General features: G+C 49.3%; 2 protein-coding genes, 1 long non-coding RNA gene, 1 other non-coding gene and 2 pseudogenes across 4 annotated transcripts; 2 read left to right on the forward strand and 4 right to left on the reverse strand.

Annotated features, from left to right (window-relative positions):
• Positions 1–73: 73 nt before the first annotated feature.
• LOC121591921 lies at positions 74–1,784 on the reverse strand. Its single transcript, XR_006004597.1, has 2 exons — positions 1,392–1,784; positions 74–192 (listed from the first exon to the last, which is right to left on the reverse strand). It is a non-coding gene; the product is annotated as an uncharacterized LOC121591921 (long non-coding RNA).
• A 10-nt stretch (positions 1,785–1,794) lies between these two features.
• LOC121591920 (protein daughter of sevenless-like) lies at positions 1,795–12,159 on the reverse strand. Its single transcript, XM_041913002.1, is given in 13 exon segments — positions 1,795–2,522; positions 2,596–2,706; positions 2,797–2,964; positions 2,966–3,034; positions 3,118–3,375; positions 4,439–4,508; positions 4,581–4,720; positions 4,723–4,975; positions 5,038–5,327; positions 5,330–5,901; positions 5,979–6,285; positions 10,806–10,837; positions 10,840–12,159. Coding segments are annotated over 13 exon segments (2,778 nt in total). The 5' UTR covers positions 10,883–12,159; the 3' UTR covers positions 1,795–2,057.
• Positions 7,004–7,102, reverse strand: Trnay-gua. The gene is made up of 2 exons: positions 7,066–7,102; positions 7,004–7,039 (listed from the first exon to the last, which is right to left on the reverse strand). It is a non-coding gene; the product is annotated as a tRNA-Tyr (tRNA).
• A 2,172-nt stretch (positions 12,160–14,331) lies between the features above and the next one.
• On the forward strand, positions 14,332–15,804 carry LOC121592868 (annotated as a pseudogene).
• A 26-nt stretch (positions 15,805–15,830) lies between these two features.
• Positions 15,831–16,949, reverse strand: LOC121592628 (annotated as a pseudogene).
• A 792-nt stretch (positions 16,950–17,741) lies between these two features.
• LOC121592613 (ubiquitin-related modifier 1 homolog) lies at positions 17,742–18,849 on the forward strand. The gene is made up of 4 exons (XM_041914238.1): positions 17,742–17,845; positions 18,113–18,180; positions 18,288–18,418; positions 18,518–18,849. The coding sequence occupies exons 1-4, from the start codon at positions 17,784–17,786 to the stop codon at positions 18,584–18,586; spliced, it is 330 nt and encodes a 109-aa protein (XP_041770172.1). The 5' UTR covers positions 17,742–17,783; the 3' UTR covers positions 18,587–18,849.
• Positions 18,850–19,251: the final 402 nt, after the last annotated feature.

The following is a 19,251-nucleotide window of genomic DNA, read 5'->3' on the forward strand; positions in this document are numbered from 1 at the left end:
GTGTGTTGTTTTTGTTTGTTTTCTGCGTACCGGAAGTTAGACGACGACTTCGTGTGGTGTGTTACTTTAAAGCTGTTTTGTTTTGTGTCATGCGCCTTTCGTTGCAGCAATGTGCAGCAAGACTTTCTGAAGGATTACATTATTCATTGAGCGGAGTTGTGAGTGTGGGTTGTGTGACACACGGGCTAGAACCTGAAAACAACCGTACACATCTATTTGTTAGATTTAAGGGAGTGCAGTGCAGTATATAAGGCTCACCTGCAATGGTGGTTTATCATCGTCAACCGATCTTTAGCGAATACTACTACCTACTACACCTACTGTCTAGTGTAATAATGCGTCTATAAAGTGAGATAATACACAGTAGCAAACCTCCTGTCTTACATTCCGCGTCCGTAAGATTCTACATTCCAGTAGTGGCAGTATAATGCAGTAACAGTGTTAGAGCGAGGGTCTCGCGTAGGGAAAATCAAACAAATAAGAAAAAAACCGTGTAATTCGCTAATTCCAACGCCCAGCCCCTGTCGCTTTATCGTCCCCCTTCCTGAACAATTCTCTCTATTCTACTATACAAAAAAAAACAAAATGTATGTCGACGTATAATAACCATTTGAAAAGAAAGAAAAAAAACAATAAACAAAACAGAAAGAAACACTTCCTGGTGGCGGCATGGTGTTTGTTTTTTCTCATTTTCATCATAATGAATTAACAGAAAACTGTCTCCTTTTTTTTCGCTGCTCAAAGTGTCCAGTAGCATTGTTTTATTTGCGCTAAATAAGAGTAAACATTGTGTAAACGTTCTATCTAACGAGAGTAACGGGACCCACGGAGAGCAAAAAAAAAACAGGGTGGAAAATGGGGGGAAACAACACGCAGATTGTTTGCCGCGTGTTCTGTTAACAGCTTTTGGGGCCAGCGATTAAAGTGTAAAGAGCTTTGCGAGACAAAATATCAACATTCAAGTACACGTTGTATAATGATGCACGGGTATGAAAAGTCATGTCAAAAGAAAGATATAAAAAAAACGGTAAGAACTAGTAAAAATGCAAAAGAAACAGTACTTGTGCTTGTTTTTCGGTGGTTTTGTGTAGCGTTTTGCTTTAAAAGAAGCAAAAACCGATTCCACTCCACCAACAAGCAAACACGCGGTTTGTGTGTTCGTTGTGCCTCTCTGATTGTGTGTCCCCCCGAAAGTGCTGTCGTCTATTACTCACGTTGTTGTAGTAGTAATTATAATAATAATAATTGGATGCCTATCCGTAATCGCCCTATCCTAATCTTACAGCGCCGTATTTTGTTCAACCGGTTGTGCTGTATGCTTAAATTGCGGTTTAAAAATGCAATCACCGATCGCGTCTCGTTCGCTTTTACGTGTAAATGCTTCCACCTACCTCTTCCTCTTCCTTCTGGTAAATAATTTCCTTCTTTTTTTCTCGATCTCTACCAAACCGTTCCCATTTTCGTACGCTCCTTCTCTAGTGTTTCGAAATCACAGGCATACGGGCGCGGGGAGGCCACGCGTCCATATCATTGTTTAGAGTGCTTCTGCTAAACTGCTTTATAATGTGCTTGTTACCGGTATACAGCATATTTCCAATATGTTTTTTTTTTTTGTTCATGTATTTTCGCTAGAAGATAGAGAATGAATTTGATATTTCCTAGTTGCGTAAAAGTAATTGCGCAATGCGCAAAACTGTTCCCTAATGAAAAGCTTACGAAGTAGGAAGAAGTAGGGTTAAGGCAGAAATTCTTGCAATAATTGCACTTAGCGTAGTAGTGTTGTGTATCCTTTTCTAGTAATAGTGTTTCAGTTTCATCCATTCGTGCTCCGTTTCCTTCTCCCGTGCTACATTTCCACCAGTCTTTCCATGTGCGTATATGTTAGCGAGTCCATCATGTTCCCGTGTTCCCAACATTCGAGGGAATTGGAGTTGTAGCAAAAGCAAAAATTGGAAAAAGCGACAAGCCAATGAAAGGCGGAAGACCGAATATATGTGTTGGATATGAATCGCGCACACACCCTTCGACCCTTCGAAAAGCATTTGCGCTGGTCGCGTCTAAGACGTTTGATCCTTTAGGCGGGATTGTGCGCGCGTCAGTTCCGAGTCGGCGCGGACCCGATTGAACGCGTCCGTTTTAACGAAATCGACCGTCGTGTACGGTGTGCGGCTTGTCTGTATGGTGGGCTTCGCTGTGCCCGTTTCGCCACCGTCCCGATGATGCCGAGCAGATGTGCCACCGTGATGACCGCCGGTACTGTCGTGCGATAGCGAGCTGGTCGACGCTACCGGATGATGGTGGTTTTGTTGCTGGTGGTGGTGATTTTTTCCATTACTGCCACCACCGTGCGCCGCAGATGCTCCTGATGCTCCTTGTCCTGCACCGACGATACTGCTGCTAGGACCGGCCGAGTAGATGGCATTTTGGTTGGATCCTTTCTGTGGGCTGTTCGAGTGATCCAGATCGAGATACTGTAGGCGATCTTCGTTCTTACTGGTAGCGCGTGGCGATATCACCGAGAGCTGCACGTGAAGAGGAAGCGAAAGAGTTGAGTTAATGCAAAAAGAGGCAACAAGAGTTGTACTTCCAACTTACCATTGAAATGCTCGCATCCTGTGTGTTACCGTACGTGCTTTCGGTCGCTTGATTGGAGGCGAGATTTAACGATACCGGTCCACCCTTCCGACGCATCGAATTAGTACCGATCTGGCGGGAATACAAAGAGCACAGCATTAAAATCACTTTCTATCGGTTCTTTCCCCTTTTCTCTGCTGCTGCAGCTCGATCGTTTGCTACCTTTGGAGTTGCGGGCTTGCGCGTACGATCAACCGTCGGTGGACTCTTGGCAGATTGACCGCCCCCGTTAGCACTGCCACCGTTTGGGATGGGCACTGGCGGTGCCGTCGTACCAGCGCCACCGAGCGACATCTGCTGCTTAACGCCCTGCGTCACGGACTCGATCGATCGATTTGGTGATATCGAACGACGAGCGTGGCTTTAAGCGGCGATTAATGGCCGGGGCTGATGCGTCGGACTGTATTATTATTGTAAAATAAACGAATAAAATGATTATTATTGAAACACTTAAAAAGGAGTTATCTTTAAATGTATGCGTACCTGTTCACTGAAATCGAAACGAAACACATTGCCTTCGATCTTTGTCGGGGCAGCATTGGTGTAGCAGTGGGGCCGGGGGCGTCCCAGCGTACCGCACTGGCTGCCCGACCCGAAATCGCTGATCAGATTTGGCGTGCTGGAAGCGACCAGATCGCACTGGCTTAATGGTGACAGCAGATCGCCATCGGGAAGGTGCATACTACTGCCAGTGTACGGGTGCTGATGGGAACGTGGAATATCGTAGAACTGTTCAATGTGCTAAGGAGAATCATAATAAGGAGCAAAAAAAAAACAGATTAGTATGGAAGTTATAGAAAGGTCATTGCGACTCATTAGTCTAGTGTTGGGTAAAGCTGTCTCGACTCCGAATGTCTCCGGGCGACTCCGATCCGACTGTGATAATTTAGGAACCGATTCCAGCATCGCCCGGAGTCGTCCAGAGTGTTTCGGAATCGTCCCGAGTCCGGAGTCATCCGGCGTCGTTCGGAGTTGTCCGGATTCGCCCGGAGTCTTTTGGAGTTGGAGCGATCCGGAGTCGTCCGATTTCAGTTGAGGTGGAAGTTATTTGGAGTCGGAGTCGTCCGGATACGTCCGGATACGTCCGGATTCGTCCGGAGTCGCCAGGGGTCGTCAGGAGTCGTCCGGTATCGGTTGGGGTCAGAGTCGTCTAGAGTCGTCCGGTATCGATTGGGGTCGGAGTCGCACATTGCACCGAATGGCTTCTGTTGACTCCAATCCGACTCTGTACGACTCTGAATGACTCCAACTTCGGTAAACTCACTCCGGCCGACTCTTAACGACTCCAAATCCGAACGTTTCTGAACGAATTCGGACGATTATGGATAACTCCGAATTATTCCGGACGACTCCGAACGACTCCGGACTACTCTCCAGACGACTCCGACTACGAACGACTCCAACTCCAATTGACTCGGACAATTCCGGACAATTCCGAATTACTCCGGACGACTCCTGACGATTCCAACTCCAAACAACTCTGGACAACTCCGAACGTTTCCCAACGATTTCGGACGACTCTGAACGACTTCGGGTGACTCTGGACAACTCCGAACTATTCTGAACGACTCCGGACGACATCGGACGACTATAGACGACTCCGAACGACTCCGAACGACTCCGGAAGACTCCGGACGACTCCGAATAACTCCGAACAACTTCGGACGACTCCAACTCCGAGCAGAAATAGTGGCTCGAATATTGCCAGAGTCGGAATCGGACTAACAATAGCCGCAGTCGGGTCGGAGTCGTGGGTGCGTTCCAAAGAGCACATCACTATATTAGTCCCTCGGGCAACACTTACCGCGCTTGCTTCTTTCGGTCCGATGGCAGGTGAAACGTTCTCCGTGTCGGAAGATATTATGTCCTTGGTTCTGAAATTCAAAACAATACTTTCATCAAGAACATTTCTTCAATTTTGAAGGATCTTTTCAATGTTTACTCACTTTTCTATACCCTCCAAGTTCAGACTGGTCCGTTTCGGCGGTCTTGGTGGAGCGCCGGGGGCATTCCCAGCGCTAGCACCTTGCACTTGCTTCAACTGTTGCTGCTGCTGCTGCTGCTGCTGCTGCTGCTGCTGTGTTTCTCCTCCGTGTTGGGCACTTTGGAGAAGCGCTGCACATACGTCCACCCGACCGCATCATTCTCGATCGAACTGTCCGACGGCCGGGTGCTTCTATCGATCGTACCACCAGCCCCTCCTGTACCTCCACGAACACCACCACCTCCGTTCGTAGCTCCCTCACGACCACCACGCATTCCATCGCTCGGCGACCCAGCAGTCCACTCATCGTCCGTAAACACGCTCTCCGAATCGGACGGGCTCGATTTACCACTGCAGCTCGGACCAATGCCTTTTGGCACTGTGTTACCGGCTCCTCCCGAGCTCCCATCACAAGTGACGAGGGTCCGGTGGCTAGTGGCCCTCCACCGACGTTGTTTCTCTTTGGTGAGTACGGCTGCTCGTTGTTGACGAGATTGAAGCCGATGTTGGTGTGACTGCGCGGCGTTTCGTAGAAGCGTGGATCGAGCGAGTTCAGCGGCGTCACCGGGCTGCCCGAGTAGCACTCGCTGATCGGGATGTACGGTCCGGACGAGGTGCTCAGGGCCGGGGACGGTTGCTCTGGCCCACTATCGAACGCACTGGTCGACGGGGAACGGTCGGTGAGTTTCAGATTTTCCGGAATCTTTTTACCACCACGTTGCTGCTGCTGCTGCTGCTGTGCTGCTGATGGTCAATATTGAGCGACTGTGTACGCATATGATGCCCCATCGAGCTGGCCGTACCCGTACCGATACCGTTCGTCATTGTTGACGAGCTGGAGGGTTCGCCATTCTTCGCCGTCGGCTTACCACGCAACGACTGGGAGCGTTCGATGATGACGTCCAGGTTCGAGTACGCCTCCGCGTTCGGTACCGTTTGTCCCAGCTTTGCCTCGCAAATGATCGTCTCCCGGTTGGTGTAGTCCATCGAGCGAAAGCCCATCATTTCCTCGTTCTGGTACGTGCCGTACGGGTTGTAGGCCGCCGGTGGTGTACGCTTTGCCGCCTGTTGGCTGTTGTGATGGTGCTGTGACGGATCCGCTGCGGCTGCCTCTCCCACCACCGAATGATTCAGCATGGTCGTTTCGGTTTCGTTTGACACGTCCGTCGTTTCCATTACTGCTGCTGCCCCGTTGCTCGTCGATCGGGTCGGTGCCCTCGTCTCTACCACCGTGTCCGCCATGTTGACCGCATCCGCCATATTGATTGCGCCGATGTTGTAATCTACAATGCAGAAAAGCGAGGATATTCGGTAGAGTTGGGAGCACGGAATGAAAAAAAACCAACAGCAAATTGCTTACATGGCCGATCGTCCACGGTTTGCGTTTCCTGCAGGCTGCACACCTGGCAGATACAGTTCACCCAGCCGCGCATGTCCTCCTCGGTGTCCGCGGCCAGATAGTAGGTGCGGGTCGGCGTCTTCACGTCGAACATGTGCGCGTACTTTTCCTTCTGCCGGTCGAGCCGCAGCCCCGCGTCCACCTGCTCACACTGGTCGAGATCGATGATGCCCTTCAGCTTGCGGCATTTGCGATCGGTGTAGTACTCGAGAAAGAACTGACCGGGCAGCTCACCCTGCTTGAGCGTGAACCAGCGCCGTCGCCATCGCTGCAATGGAGAAAATGAAATGGACAACAGTTAGCAGGGCGTCGAAACGAGACAACTCTAGAACGCCCCCGGGGGGGGAGGAACACCATCCCACATATGGACATATGGCATGTGGGTGACGCCCGAGATGGCTGCGACAAAAACAATAACAGTCACAAAATCGAGTCGACCACAAATATGGGCACACACACAGCATAAGGAAATCGGTTCGGAAAAGGATGACATAATTTTTGCTCACATTGTTGGAAATCGGCTGAAAACTGAGAACTGACAACAACTGTGCCAACGTGTTAGAAATCGATAAACAAAAACGGCACGCTCCTCACTATGTTGCGGGCACGGGAGGTAATGTGCATGTGCGCAGAATATGCAATGAATCATCCGGCATATGGGAAGAAGGTGCCGCTGGGCGATTATAACTGGGCGTAGTACACCACAACAGCACACACAGCCGCGTTAAAAGAAAGAAACAGACAACATCGACTGCGTTTCCGGCGTTGCGAAGATGGCGGCGTTTGTTTGGTCACATGATTCTCCAAGAAACCCCTAGCGATCGCAGGAAGCGATGTTTACATCACAAAACCACCACAAAAAAAAAATTGCACACAACACGCGATCAAAGAGAAATAGGGTGGTCGGTCGGTCTCCCGTAGCAACCACACACATGTTACAACTACCCCAAAAACGCGCAGCGCTACAAAAAAAGTTTTCCCTTCTCTCCTTCGAACCGGATTTGAACCAGTGACCTATGGATTTCTACTTTCTGCATCATCTCTCTCTCTACAGTCCACCGCTCTACCAACTGAGCTATCGAAGGCACTTGTCTCTCCCTCACTCACAACGCGAACCCATTCACAGCACGAACATGGCGCGCGCACTCTGCTTTATCGCCACACTCTCCTCCCTCTTTTGCCAACATCAGCATAAACTGGCCAGCCCACTCGAGTGCGCGTTCAACATACAAAACATGCGTGTATGTGTCCACCTCCAACCCCTCCATACACTGACCAGACACACACACGCGCGCGCGAACAGCACGAACCAAACCGAAGCGAACGGTTAACTTGAATGAGCGCGCCGCGAAAACTGTCTCGCGTGTCATCTGTAAAACTTCGAAAAGTGAATGGACGACAACACGCGGGTCCCCGCCCTCTTCCCGACAGTTTTGGAGGGTTTGTTTTGGAGAAGAAAAATAAACGGTAGTGGGGAGATCAGTCCAGTTTGTCTAGTGCGGGAGGGGGAGAGCGCCCGCTAAACGGAGCTATTTTTAGCATAAACAGTGAACCGTTCGCACAGGTTCGTGATCAAATATCTATGAAAAGGTTTTGTGTTCGCGGGAGGTCAGTTATGGCCCAGTAAGTGCGCGAGCGAGAGAGGTCTGAGGTCCAGTCACTTTGTAAACACACATAAGGGCAATCTGTTTTTTTCCAAGCTGCCGAAGCAAGGATGAGCCTTCCAAGATTCCATTGCAGATGATGATGATGATCGCGTTCGCCAGCCAAGCCAGCACACCACCATTCACATTCCAAATGTAATTGAGTGGATGTGCCTGTAGACGATTGAGTAGATGTGAGATAACGGTCGCACCCAATCTGATAGGAGGCTGACTCTGGAAGATAAACGACAGTCCCTTTGGCCATGCGCCATGTGGATGGGGAAGAGAATTAAGCTCCTACTGAAGCGTCTCAATGAAAGCGGCTAATTAAGCTGATCTGCGCTACAAATCGAGTCGAGTGTGGAGCGGGGTTCCGAAAATTTGTGTCTTCTGCGCGATCGAGATCGAGACACAACAAAACGCACACGACGCAAACGCGTCTCTCGTGTGATCTTTCATCTCGCTTCGCATACGTTCTTCTGCACCAATTCCAATTTAGGGGGACAACGCCATGGACGACTCTCGGTTGAGAAAGTTAAGTTGATGATGGTCACATGGGTTCTTCGCCAGCATTAAGAGACAATTTGGAGCGAAGCCTGTCAGCGGTTTAATATTAGTTGAATGTGTTTGAACTGTCTAATAACATTGAAATGCTGATATTGTATGGAAACGAATTGGTAAATGGATTTTTTTTAAACAAATTGAATTTGACCCCAGTTACATTGTCCAGCTAAGACATAAAATTATCCTATTAATCATTTTCTTGCCTCTAAAATTTAACCTTATATAGCATTGTAGCTAATGTATGTTAAAATATACACTAGTAACGCCTTCAACATTATCTAATCGCTCAGTGCTTTCAAGCAAACTCCAAGGAGCGTCCCATTTCAATTTAAAACACTCTATCTTGATGTCTGAACCTTCAACTAACCCTCCCCGCTCCATTACAAAAAAAAGATGCGTAAAAAAGCAGCAAAGTTATCGGACCAAAGGTCACCGAAATTGCGTGTACCACCCCTTCTTCCACCGCGAATGCACAGCCAACCAAACAACAACGGCGCGTTTGTTTATCTACCGCCGTTCATTTCGATTTAGCAGTTCCCACCCTCCCCACTCTCTAACGGAGGAGGCCACACCAAATTGCGTCGAATGTGCACTGTGTGCATCCCTCCTCTTCAACGGTCTGTCTCATCTCCATCGAGCTAGTAATTTTTCATTGAACGCGAGAGTGCATGTTATGCATGCGGTCAGACCCGTCAGCGGCAGACGAGCCCCAACCGACTGGCCTTCACCATCAACAGGGAGTAGCAATTGTATTGGTGGCACGGCTATCATCGCTGTCGCACGATAGCGATCATCCAAAAAAGCGGTAAGAGCAGCAGGAACTAGAAGGGACTGTCTCATCACTGCTCCGACCGGCCAACGAGGTGGCGGATTATGGGGCACATAAAACGGCTTCATTACGGTATCGGTTGTTCGTGAGCTAGCGAAGCCAAGCGATTGTGACGCCTCGTCATCCTAGCCGGATTATCGTTCCAATATTAGTGCGGAAAGTTCCTTGTTTTGCTCGTGCTTGTGTTAGGTTAGGGGTTCCGTTGCAATGGCGTTTAATTGAACCAATGCGGGTTTCCCTCATTCCATCGATGTAACAAACACCAATACTTTTTTATGCAATCGAGATCTAATTTTCAACTCGAATATCGTTTAATCTGATCCGTCATCTATGGTGTATTATTTCATCTTCCGCTCTAGCTGGTTCCGGGATAGCTGCCAATACAATGCACCTAAAAAATAGAAATGTGTTAAATTATAACTAAATAACACAAAAAGTATAAAAATGCAGCTTTAACTATGTCATCCTAACATTAAGATCTCAAACAAACGCTTACACACCCATGTGTGCTGCAGGCTAATCACCCCCGCCAAAGATCATCTCATCAGCTCTCGGACGGTTTAGACATCACCAGACAACAGGCCAGAGAGTACGCGCGCACTGGTCTACCTGGGTGGGCTGATTTATCCACCAGTCGCGGATACAAGAAGAGTATCGAACCGGATCATCGTCGATGGAAAACAGAGAGCGAAAGCGAGAAAGAGACAGAGTGTCATCCCGCAGCGGGGTCCGGCCAACAAGATCACAGGGCGCAAATGCCGCACACGCCGAGGGAGGGATGAACGCACCACGCAACAAAAATACAGCACACGCTCGATCGTTCCTGCTTCGATCGTATTTCGACAACCAACGCCAATAGAATGTGTGTGTGTGTGTTTCTTCCCTTTCTCGCTGTTTTTAAATACACGGATATTATGATGGGTAGCTAATTAGAGGTACTGTTCTCCGGCTTGGTCGATCCGGAACCGGCGAACGGAATGGAGACAGCTTTAGAAGACGATGGACGGGGAGCTGGATTGAGACCTGATTGAGCTCGACATTTTCCAAACCCCAGTGGAAAATGATTCAAAGTTTTCATTTGTAGCGTTGAGAAATGGAGTTTCGTTCTCTTTTCCATTTCCATAGTGAGCTAATACATAAAACAGCCCTTAATTGCCGTGGGATTGTCTGGGTTGACATTCAAATCAATTAAATATGGGGAAAGGCCCTGTCCCAAAGGCGCCACACATCCCAGTTGGGGTGCGGTAAAGTGACCACGACAACTCGTGGTCCAATGTCGCATGTTTCGTTTGTGTCCTTCTCCTCCTCTTCATCTTCTTTCATTTTGTCCCACAGTTCAGACATTCATATGGTCCGCTTTCTTCCAAACATCATTTCCCATGGCATCTCGTGCGATCACTTCTCTGTGTGTGTGTGCGTATGCACGCTCCGTCACACTTCTATTTCTGGTGTTAATTTCAGCAGCGCCTACTCTACAAGAAAACAAGCAGAATTGTTGGATAAAGACGGGTTATGCGTGTGTGTAGCAGCAGGCACCTTTCCGATCATCTCCACCGGTCCACCGGTCAAGGACGGCCGCCACAGCCTGCTTGCTTACCAGCTACAACCGGAGGCGTTCGCGAATCCTCGCAAATCCTATTGCAAAAATAAAGCCCCCCTAACCCCCTCCCTTTGAAAGACGGTGCTAGAACGGAGAAGAGGAGTGGGAAATCATACACCCCACAGCAAAAGAGAATATAAATGGTGACTCACCGCGCGCCAGATACGTTTCGTCGGTGGCGATTGATGAGCCAGCCTTCGTGGTAGACCTCTTTATTCGTCGTCGCCATCTGGCCGCTTCTCTCCCTCTCTTTCGCACACTCAATTTGCAAACGTCGCACGAATTCTGTGTTCCGATGCTGCTGCTTCTTCCTTTCGGTCCTCGGGCCGACGGTCTGGCGGCGATGGTCGCTTCAAATGTCGCTCGAAATTAAATTCCCGGTGCGTGTGTTTGTGTAGTTCCTCTGCAGTATTGCTTGCCGTTTTCGGTCCGGGAAATTTCGACTGTTGCTCCTATCTCCTTTTCTCTAAATGTATTATTGCTTATTGTTCCGAACGAACTCCCTTCGAAGCAGGGCTTCCCTTTTCCGGCGGGTGCGTCGTTCACCGGTGTTAGAGGAATATCAATTCGAACCGCGGTGTCCGCGCCCCTCAGACCGGTCGTCCCCAATTTCGGCACCTTCGGACCGAGGTTAATAGGTACGGGAGTTCCGTTCTAATCGACCACCGGCAGCAACGTTCGATCGATTGGCCGCGACCATTATTATAATTACAATTTTTATGCTTCGACGGCACCACCTCTCCCTGTTAGGCACTTGCGTGTGTGTCTGTGTGTCTTTATAGCGTTTGCGGTTCTCCTTTCTAGCGCCGGGTGCTGCCGTCCACGCCCATCATCGTCACCAGAGCGAGAGAGAGAGAGAGAGACAGAGAGGGAGTGCGCGGTTCGAGTTTGTTTGCGATGATCTTGTTTCCTCTTGGCCAGTTTAATCTGCTGCTGCTCCTTCTTGCTTAGCCTACTGTTCCTTGTTCACCTGCCTGCGCATCAGCTGCTAAAGCAAAGGCCGCCGGAGGTTCGTTCGGCGGGTGTTGCTGCGATGGCGCTGGTCGATGATTCGCAAAGGGTGGCCGTGCTGTTGTTTTTTTTTTCTGCTCCTGTCGATACTGAACCAGCTGGTGTTGATTCATTCGCTAAATATGCATACACACCACACAGTGCGCTTCGGAATGAAACTAATCGCGAAAGGGTGGTGGATGCACATTTACAATGGATTCTTTTTATCAATGCTTCTCGGCAAAGCTCGCTGTCACAAAGGCACAAACAGATGGGGGTTTGCCCCTTTATTCCACTGTCTACTGGCTACTGCGATCGATGCGTACAGTAAATCCCAGCCAAAGGGCGAGACGGCACACACACACACACACTTGTGCTGTGTTTCAGAAAGGGGGTGGTTGGAAGCGGGTTTGATAAGGCCCTGCCCGGGTACAGTGTCGGGACGGGAAGTACGGGCAATAGCAAACAGGGGATGGTGCGGGGACGGTCGAACCGAAACGGAACACGAAACTCGATAACTTGTGCGATGATAACGCGCGGAAACGACGAAAACCGAAACACAGCGCCTACCAGGACGTACACATTTGAGGGAAATCAATTCCAGCCCCGCGATGGCGGAAGCAGCAGAATAGAGAACGATCACGCACTGTACGCTTTCGGTAAGCAACGGAAACGGATCGATAAATGACGTACCCGTACAACTTTACATTTTCACCACCACCACTCACACACACAGTATCCGATTTTCCTCTTTCGCGCACACAATATTGTGGAATTCACATCAAATCGCATCACCACATTGGCTTAATGTGCCGCCTCACTCACGATCGCTCGACATCTTGGAATATGAGAACCACACAGCAGCCAGACAGACACCACCCGAAACACCAGCGGACCAGGGGAAGGCAACGACGGCAAAATATCACTCGACACACAGAACTCCGGAGAACGATCGGGCGAACCCGAATCTTCATCTCATCTTTCCCACTTCACCTCCATCATCCGCGCCAGACCACGGATGCAGCGGAATTGGCTTGCCGATGGGTGAGCAAAAATAAGGGAACAACCAACAATGACGATGATGATGGCCGATGTAATGTGTGTGTGTGTGTGTGTGTATGTGCTGGTATGTGCCCCCTTTCGGTGTGCGTGCGTGTATCGGTATGTGTGTGTGTGTGTGTGTGTGTGTGTTTGCACTGTATGCACAGCAAGAACAGCAGCAGCAAGCAAGATGTCCGATGTTTTCCTGTGGTTCTGCGGATTGTTTTTCAACCACACACAATTTCAATCACTTTCCAACACCGGCTAAACGAACGAGCGTAACATTTGTTTGCACCAGCTAAAGCACACGCGCACAATTAGCAGCAAACATTTTTCGGTGTGATGAACCTGCTCAGAATATTTATGCACTTCTGCTGCTGTCCCTGCTGTTTGACAACAAGCAGCCTCGGGTGCTGGCCTGCCGTACAACATGGCGCGGGTTTTTGACGTTCGAATATCGCTGCATCTCGCTCATTTTCTCTACCCGGCGTCCTTTACTCGCCAACAGTGCTCGGATTCGAAGTGAGCTTTTATGCCCTCCTCTCCCATTTCACTATAAACGCTTCGATTTCCACCTTTAAAGACAATAGTTCATATGCCTTTCGTTGCGTTGGTGATAATTTACCCGCACATCATATGACGATATGTGTACAGGCATTCCCCGATGTACACCATACTTGATATACGCGATTTCGTTACACGCGATATTTTGAATTTGACGGTTCTTTGAGCAAATTGATTTGATACAATAATTGTCAAATGCAACTAAATTCCAATTTGGGTGAATTTTAAATCCCATTTTGAGGGAAAAAATGGATTTTTTTAGCTGTAATTAGGTCCAACAATTAATGGAGTTGCTAACACCTACGACTTCAAACGAATTAAACTAAAATTTGCAATAATTTTACAGAAACCGTCTAAATCTGATACACGCTAATATTCAAGATACACGCGATTGCCTCTGCTCCGCATTCATACCGTAAATTGGGAATAAGTGTACATAAAAACCCACCACCGGATCAGCTGATGCAATCGGGGAACATGTATGAGCAAGTGACCCGGCGCTCTAGCACCAATCGAACACGATATCCGACTCGAACAAACCCATATAATCGGATGGAGGTGCACTGTAAGACACAAACAAACAAACAAGACAAACATGTCAAATCCCATACATTTTTCATGTTCGATGTCGTGTTCGATTGGTGCTAGAGCGCCGGGTGAGATGGCGAAGCTCAGATGCTAATATGGCACACATGAAATGTTGGACCCTGTGGTGTTCTGCATTTTTTTTTTTGGTCAATTAATTTTATCCACCAACACAGTCGTACACCGGCCATCTTAAACCCTCACAACGCCTTTCAAAAAACGCTCGCCAGCAAGGAAAACTCGCACCGATGTGGAGCATTGGTGAGCTCGTGCCAACGGTTTTTTGCATAGCGAGGTTCCCGTTTCCGAAGGGATGACAGCGGTTGTTTACATCTTACACAACCGAAACGTCATTTTTGCTCTCGCATTTTCAAAAGCACCACGATTTTTGGTGTGCACCACACTTTTTGAATAACATCATGTTTCGCCGGTAAAAAGGCACTCGCGGTTCCTTTTGGTGCAGCATTTTAGAAAAAGCTTTGCCCTTAAATCTCCACGATGGCATTTGGGATTCGGTTCGCGAAAGCCGTGCGCAACAACTGGAAGAAATCGACCGTCTTTGGAAAGCGCACTCGCCTACGGTGTGTCGTACTCGAACGAGAAATATGAGTAAGTTCCGTGGTGTATTTGTTCAATCAAAACGGCTCCCAATGGATGTGTTTTGTGTGTTGCAGGATCAACAGCTGATGCGCTACTACTGCACGGAAGCATCTCGGTAAGGGGACGTCAAGATAAACCTGAACCAAAGACACGCCGAAAGTGTTGGTGCTTCTCAACCCTGCTGCGAACGTAAATCGTCGGAGGAGGATGTTAGTAACTGAATTTGATTTCCATGTTCAAGTTTCGTATTCATAACTTCATAATCCCATTCTAGTTTCACGACTACTGCGAACCGATCCTGCATCTGGCCGGGTTTGAGGTGGATTTGGTTAAAACAGACTCCGAAGGGCACGCCCGGCCGGTACGTCGAGGAGCTGGCCACCCTTCCCGATGCGCTCATCGTCGGTGGCGGTGATGGAACGCTCCTCGGAAGCGTTTCCGGTATGAAGCGCCGCCAGGACGGTGCGCAATGTCCGATCGGAGTGCTTCCCCTGGGCCGCACACGAACACACTCGCGATGAAACTCTTCTCGGCGAGGGCTCCAGCAACTCCGATCTGGAGCATGTGCGCACCATGGCCAATGCGGCATACGCCGTCATCGCTGGCAAGAAGGAAAAAACGGACCTTATGCGCATTGAGGTGTTGCCGAGTGCGGCCGATGAAACGCCGCCGGAGAAACCCGTGTACGCCGTGGGTGCACTGCAGTGGGGCGCTTTCCGGGACATTCTAGCGCTGAGGGATAAGTACTGGTACACGGCCTCGCTGCGCGACTATACCGCCTTCCTGTTCAACGCGTTCGATGGAAAGCACACGTGGAGCTGCAAGGCAAAGATTGCGTACACGGAACCGTGCAGCGGGTGCAGCAACTGCTACAAGGACATGGACGACCAGTGGACGGCGGCCAAAAAGGCGGAACAGCAGCCACGCCGATGGTGTCGGTGTTTGTGCCGCGTGCGAAAACCGCAGCAAAGACGGATTACAGTAAAATCGTCAACGAAAAGTGCTCGGTGCGGCACGAGATTGAGGTGGAACCGTCGGAGCTTGTCATTAAAACGGGAACGTTGCGGTGGACGACCAGGAAGGTGAAAAGGGAACGGACAGCACGAAGCTGGATGTGGTCGTGGGGGAACAGGTGGACTCGAGCTTCGGTTTCATCGGTGGTGGCAGCTGGGGTCGGGTGAGGGGTCGAAAGTATTTCGACTGTCCGGCCAAGGATAGTATCAGCGTGCGCACTGTCGAGCTGCTGCCCGAGCGGCTGAAGGTGGAAGAGACCGACCCGAGCTGTACTACTCGATCGACAATGAGGCGTACGAGGTGCGCCCGGTGCGGATAACGGTTGTGCCGAAAGCGGTCGAAATATTTACCTTCTAGAAATCAATAAACTTAACAGACGCGCGTGTTTGGTGACAAAAGCTTTATAGTTTTTTTTTCGGGTTTAAATAGAGCACTCCACACACCTTACACAGCATATTCCGCACCCGCCACACGCTCGTCCGTAATCCAGTTGATCAGCCAGATGCTACCCTCCTGGTCGAACCAAAGGATCGATATCAGCAGCGCATTGAACAGTCCCAGCAAGATACCGCCCAGCACGTCCAGAATGTGGTGACGGTACAGAATCAGCCGGGAAATGCACAGCGCCACCGTCCACGCCATCAGCGGTGGCCAAAACACGACCGTCACCGGATCCAGCACGATCAAAAAGGTCGTAATAAACACACCGCGCGAAACGTGCCCCGATGGGAAGCTAAACTTATCCGGCCCAAAGCACAGCGGATCATCGTTTATCGCGGGCCGACGGCGACGCGTTGCCGCCTTAATAACCGCCACCATCACAATGTCCGTCAGCAGGCCAATGACAGGTTCACCTGCATCTGGTACCACTCCGGCTTGTCGATCATCCAGCAGAACGCGAGCCACCCGGCCGCCAGGCGATCCCATGGCACGAGTACTCCAGCACCTTGCAGTGCGTCCGGAGGGAGCGCAGTGGCACAAAGTTCAGCATAAAGCTGACAAACTGTTTCGTCATCACGACGTCCCATTCGAGCAGCTTCTTCAGCGCGGGCGGGATATTTCTGCCCTCCTCCAGGCGCGTCTTGGAATCGACCTGTGGTAGCGAAAGTAAGCAAAACGATCGTTAAAAGCAAGTGCAGAAAATGGCGAAAAGAAATAAAATTAGCTTCACTTACACTTTCACCCATCTTGGCACTTGATTGATATTCTTTTAAAAAATAAATTTCTTCGGGCCCTGTCGACGATGACGATGATGACGATGACGCAGATCGTGCGACAGATGCACACGGACAGGAGCAGCTGGACTGATTGTCGGCGGTCGAGATTGCTGACTGAGTCTGGTGTGTAAGATAAATTTGCTTTTATCTGACGCTTCTTATCGACCTTATCGGCCTATCAGCTGTACAAATTTTCCGTCCTCTTATTTCTCTCTTTTCTTTGGCTTTCTGCTGGTGTGATTAGGAAAATAAACACAGCACTCTGACAGCAGGGGGGCTTTGTTATGACAGCCATCCCTTCGGGAACGGCACCAAAGTGGAGTTGATAAAGAAAGAACTTTTTTTTTTCGCATTTCGCGTTCAAAAGCGTGTTTTCTGTTCACGCTTTTTAAAATAATAAAATTGTGGCCTCATTGCCAAACTTTAAAACACTGCCATTAACACGCTAATTGCAATAATCGCAACGGAGGAAGGAAACGTGTTGTTGTTTACAATCTCGCCCGGTCTCGAAACGTCATCACACTCTTCCGCTCTTTCCACGCGGGTTGTTCACACAGCGAGAAAAGAATCGTCCGAGTCTGAAATCGTTTATTTTCAGCCTATTTCTCATCGGCAGCCTTCCAGAGTAAGAGGTTTGTAGCGCTGAATTAATCAGATCCCTAGAGAGGGGTGAAACTTACCGGTTACTCGTTTTCCCCCTTCTCATCCACTACTCACAACCACCCAGGTCCACACCGTCGTCGTGTACACCACGCAAGAGATCGGTCGTGAAAATCTCTCAACCGCGCAAGATCACGAACACAGTTCACACGATCACGAACACAGGACGAGGAGGGCCTGTGTGAAACGACTCTCACGACACACAGAGCAAAAGTGTATAAGCGTCAGCTGCTCGCGGTGGAAATCAGTCAGTTTTTCACACGCATCCGGAACGGCCGTATCGTGCGAGACGGATCCATTTGCCATTCGTTTTGATTTGTGACCGCAGTGCGGAAGAACTTGCCGGTTTTGCATCTTGCAAGTGGAAGATTGTGCCGGAAAGCAGTTAAAGTAAACCATCCGGCGGCGCTCTTTCTGCATTTTCCAATCGCAAATTACATCATTGGTGCCAGCAGCAGAATGGACGATTCCATTGACGAGGAGGTGATTTCGGGCGGCTCAACGATCACCGTGGAGTTCAGGTAAGGCCGTGTGTGTATGTGCGTCAGAGAAGAACCTGACGGCATTGCCGTCATCCAGCAAAGGCAAAGCGAGCAAAGTGTTTCTTTAAAGATACAAAAAAAAAAAGAAGATCCTAAATCCTACGCGCGTCTTTTACCCCACTGTTGGTGCTTTCGTTAGGTTGAAGACACACTTTCTTTCACCGCGCACCGATGACCGAGATTTGAAATGTTTTATTTTATGTTCTCGCTTTTTCCGCCTTTTTTCTGTGTTTCTCCCTACTAAAGTGGTGGAGCGGAAACTCTTTTCGGTGGTGTGAAGGAACACATCGTACCGTTGGATGGATCGAAAATAGGTAAGCGTGCGCGCTTCCCCCGTGTCGTGCGCTGTTGCGTGTGTGTGTGTGTGTGCATCGGGCGAGGTTATTTGAAGGTGTTTTTTTTCTGCTTCACTAATCACCAGTATTGCTCGAGGAAATGCTCCGATGGCTAAGGGATCATCTGCTCACGGGTGATGCTGGTCTGTTCCTCCAGGAAAACACCGTCCGGCCCGGCATTCTGGTCATGATCAACGATACCGACTGGGATCTGATGGTGAGTGCAGACGCGAAGCGACAAAGGAAACCATTTCCTCCTAATTCCTTATTTATTTCCTTGTGCGTTTTGTTCCCGTTTTCCATTCCCAACACACAGGGCGAAACGGAGTACATCCTGCAGCCTGGCGATCATATCCTCTTCATTTCCACCCTCCATGGCGGATAAGCACCGTGGTCGGGAAACGATACCTGTGATATACACTACTTCTACTACTACTACTACTACCACTACTACTGCTAACACTGCAGTATCAAGTGCTGCTGCTTCTAACTACAACTACTTCAGCTGCTCCCGGTCTAGAAGCCGCATGGATCGTGAGATATTGTTATTAGATGGGATGGGCGGTTTTTGTTTTTAAATATTGCCTTAGTGTTAAGAGTGAACTGGTTTTCGTCCCTCTGTCTCCCCCTTTTTGACCGTACGATACGCGGTGTTGTTGTTGTGGTCGTTCGGTAGCAGCAGCACTCTCACATGCGCAGAGAGACACGCAAAGAGAACGGCGCGCCAAACAGGACGGACGATTAATCCTCGCTGCTGATAATAGAAAGTAAGGCTAACGTCACAGCACACTGAGAAGCTTCTCGAGCATTATCGTACTGATGATTGCGCGTTTTTATTTAACTCATTCGGCAACACAGCCCTCCCGTAGGCGTAGCTTTGATCGCGTGAAATGATCGCACTGTCGGCAGAAGCAGTTTAGATTGAAAGGAGGGAAGGAAGGGACACGAAACAGATGCACAAATTAACTCGTTTGATTTTGGTTTTTAAAATTAATACTAAGCAGATCACTGCTACTGTTTGTACAAGTAAACCCGCGACACACACGATTC

This window comes from Anopheles merus, chromosome 2L (assembly GCF_017562075.2).
Source record: "Anopheles merus strain MAF chromosome 2L, AmerM5.1, whole genome shotgun sequence".
Lineage (NCBI taxonomy): Eukaryota > Metazoa > Arthropoda > Insecta > Diptera > Culicidae > Anopheles > Anopheles merus.

What these genes read in the sequence shown, in the direction of transcription:
- LOC121592613 (XM_041914238.1), top strand. Translation starts at nt 17,784, where the DNA reads ATGGACGATTCCATTGACGAGGAGGTGATTTCGGGCGGCTCAACGATC. An exon ending in ACGATCACCGTGGAGTTCAG is followed by an intron (nt 17,846 to 18,112) that starts GTAAGGCCGTGT and finishes TCCCTACTAAAG; the next exon opens with TGGTGGAGCGGAAACTCTTT. An exon ending in GTTGGATGGATCGAAAATAG is followed by an intron (nt 18,181 to 18,287) that starts GTAAGCGTGCGC and finishes ACTAATCACCAG; the next exon opens with TATTGCTCGAGGAAATGCTC.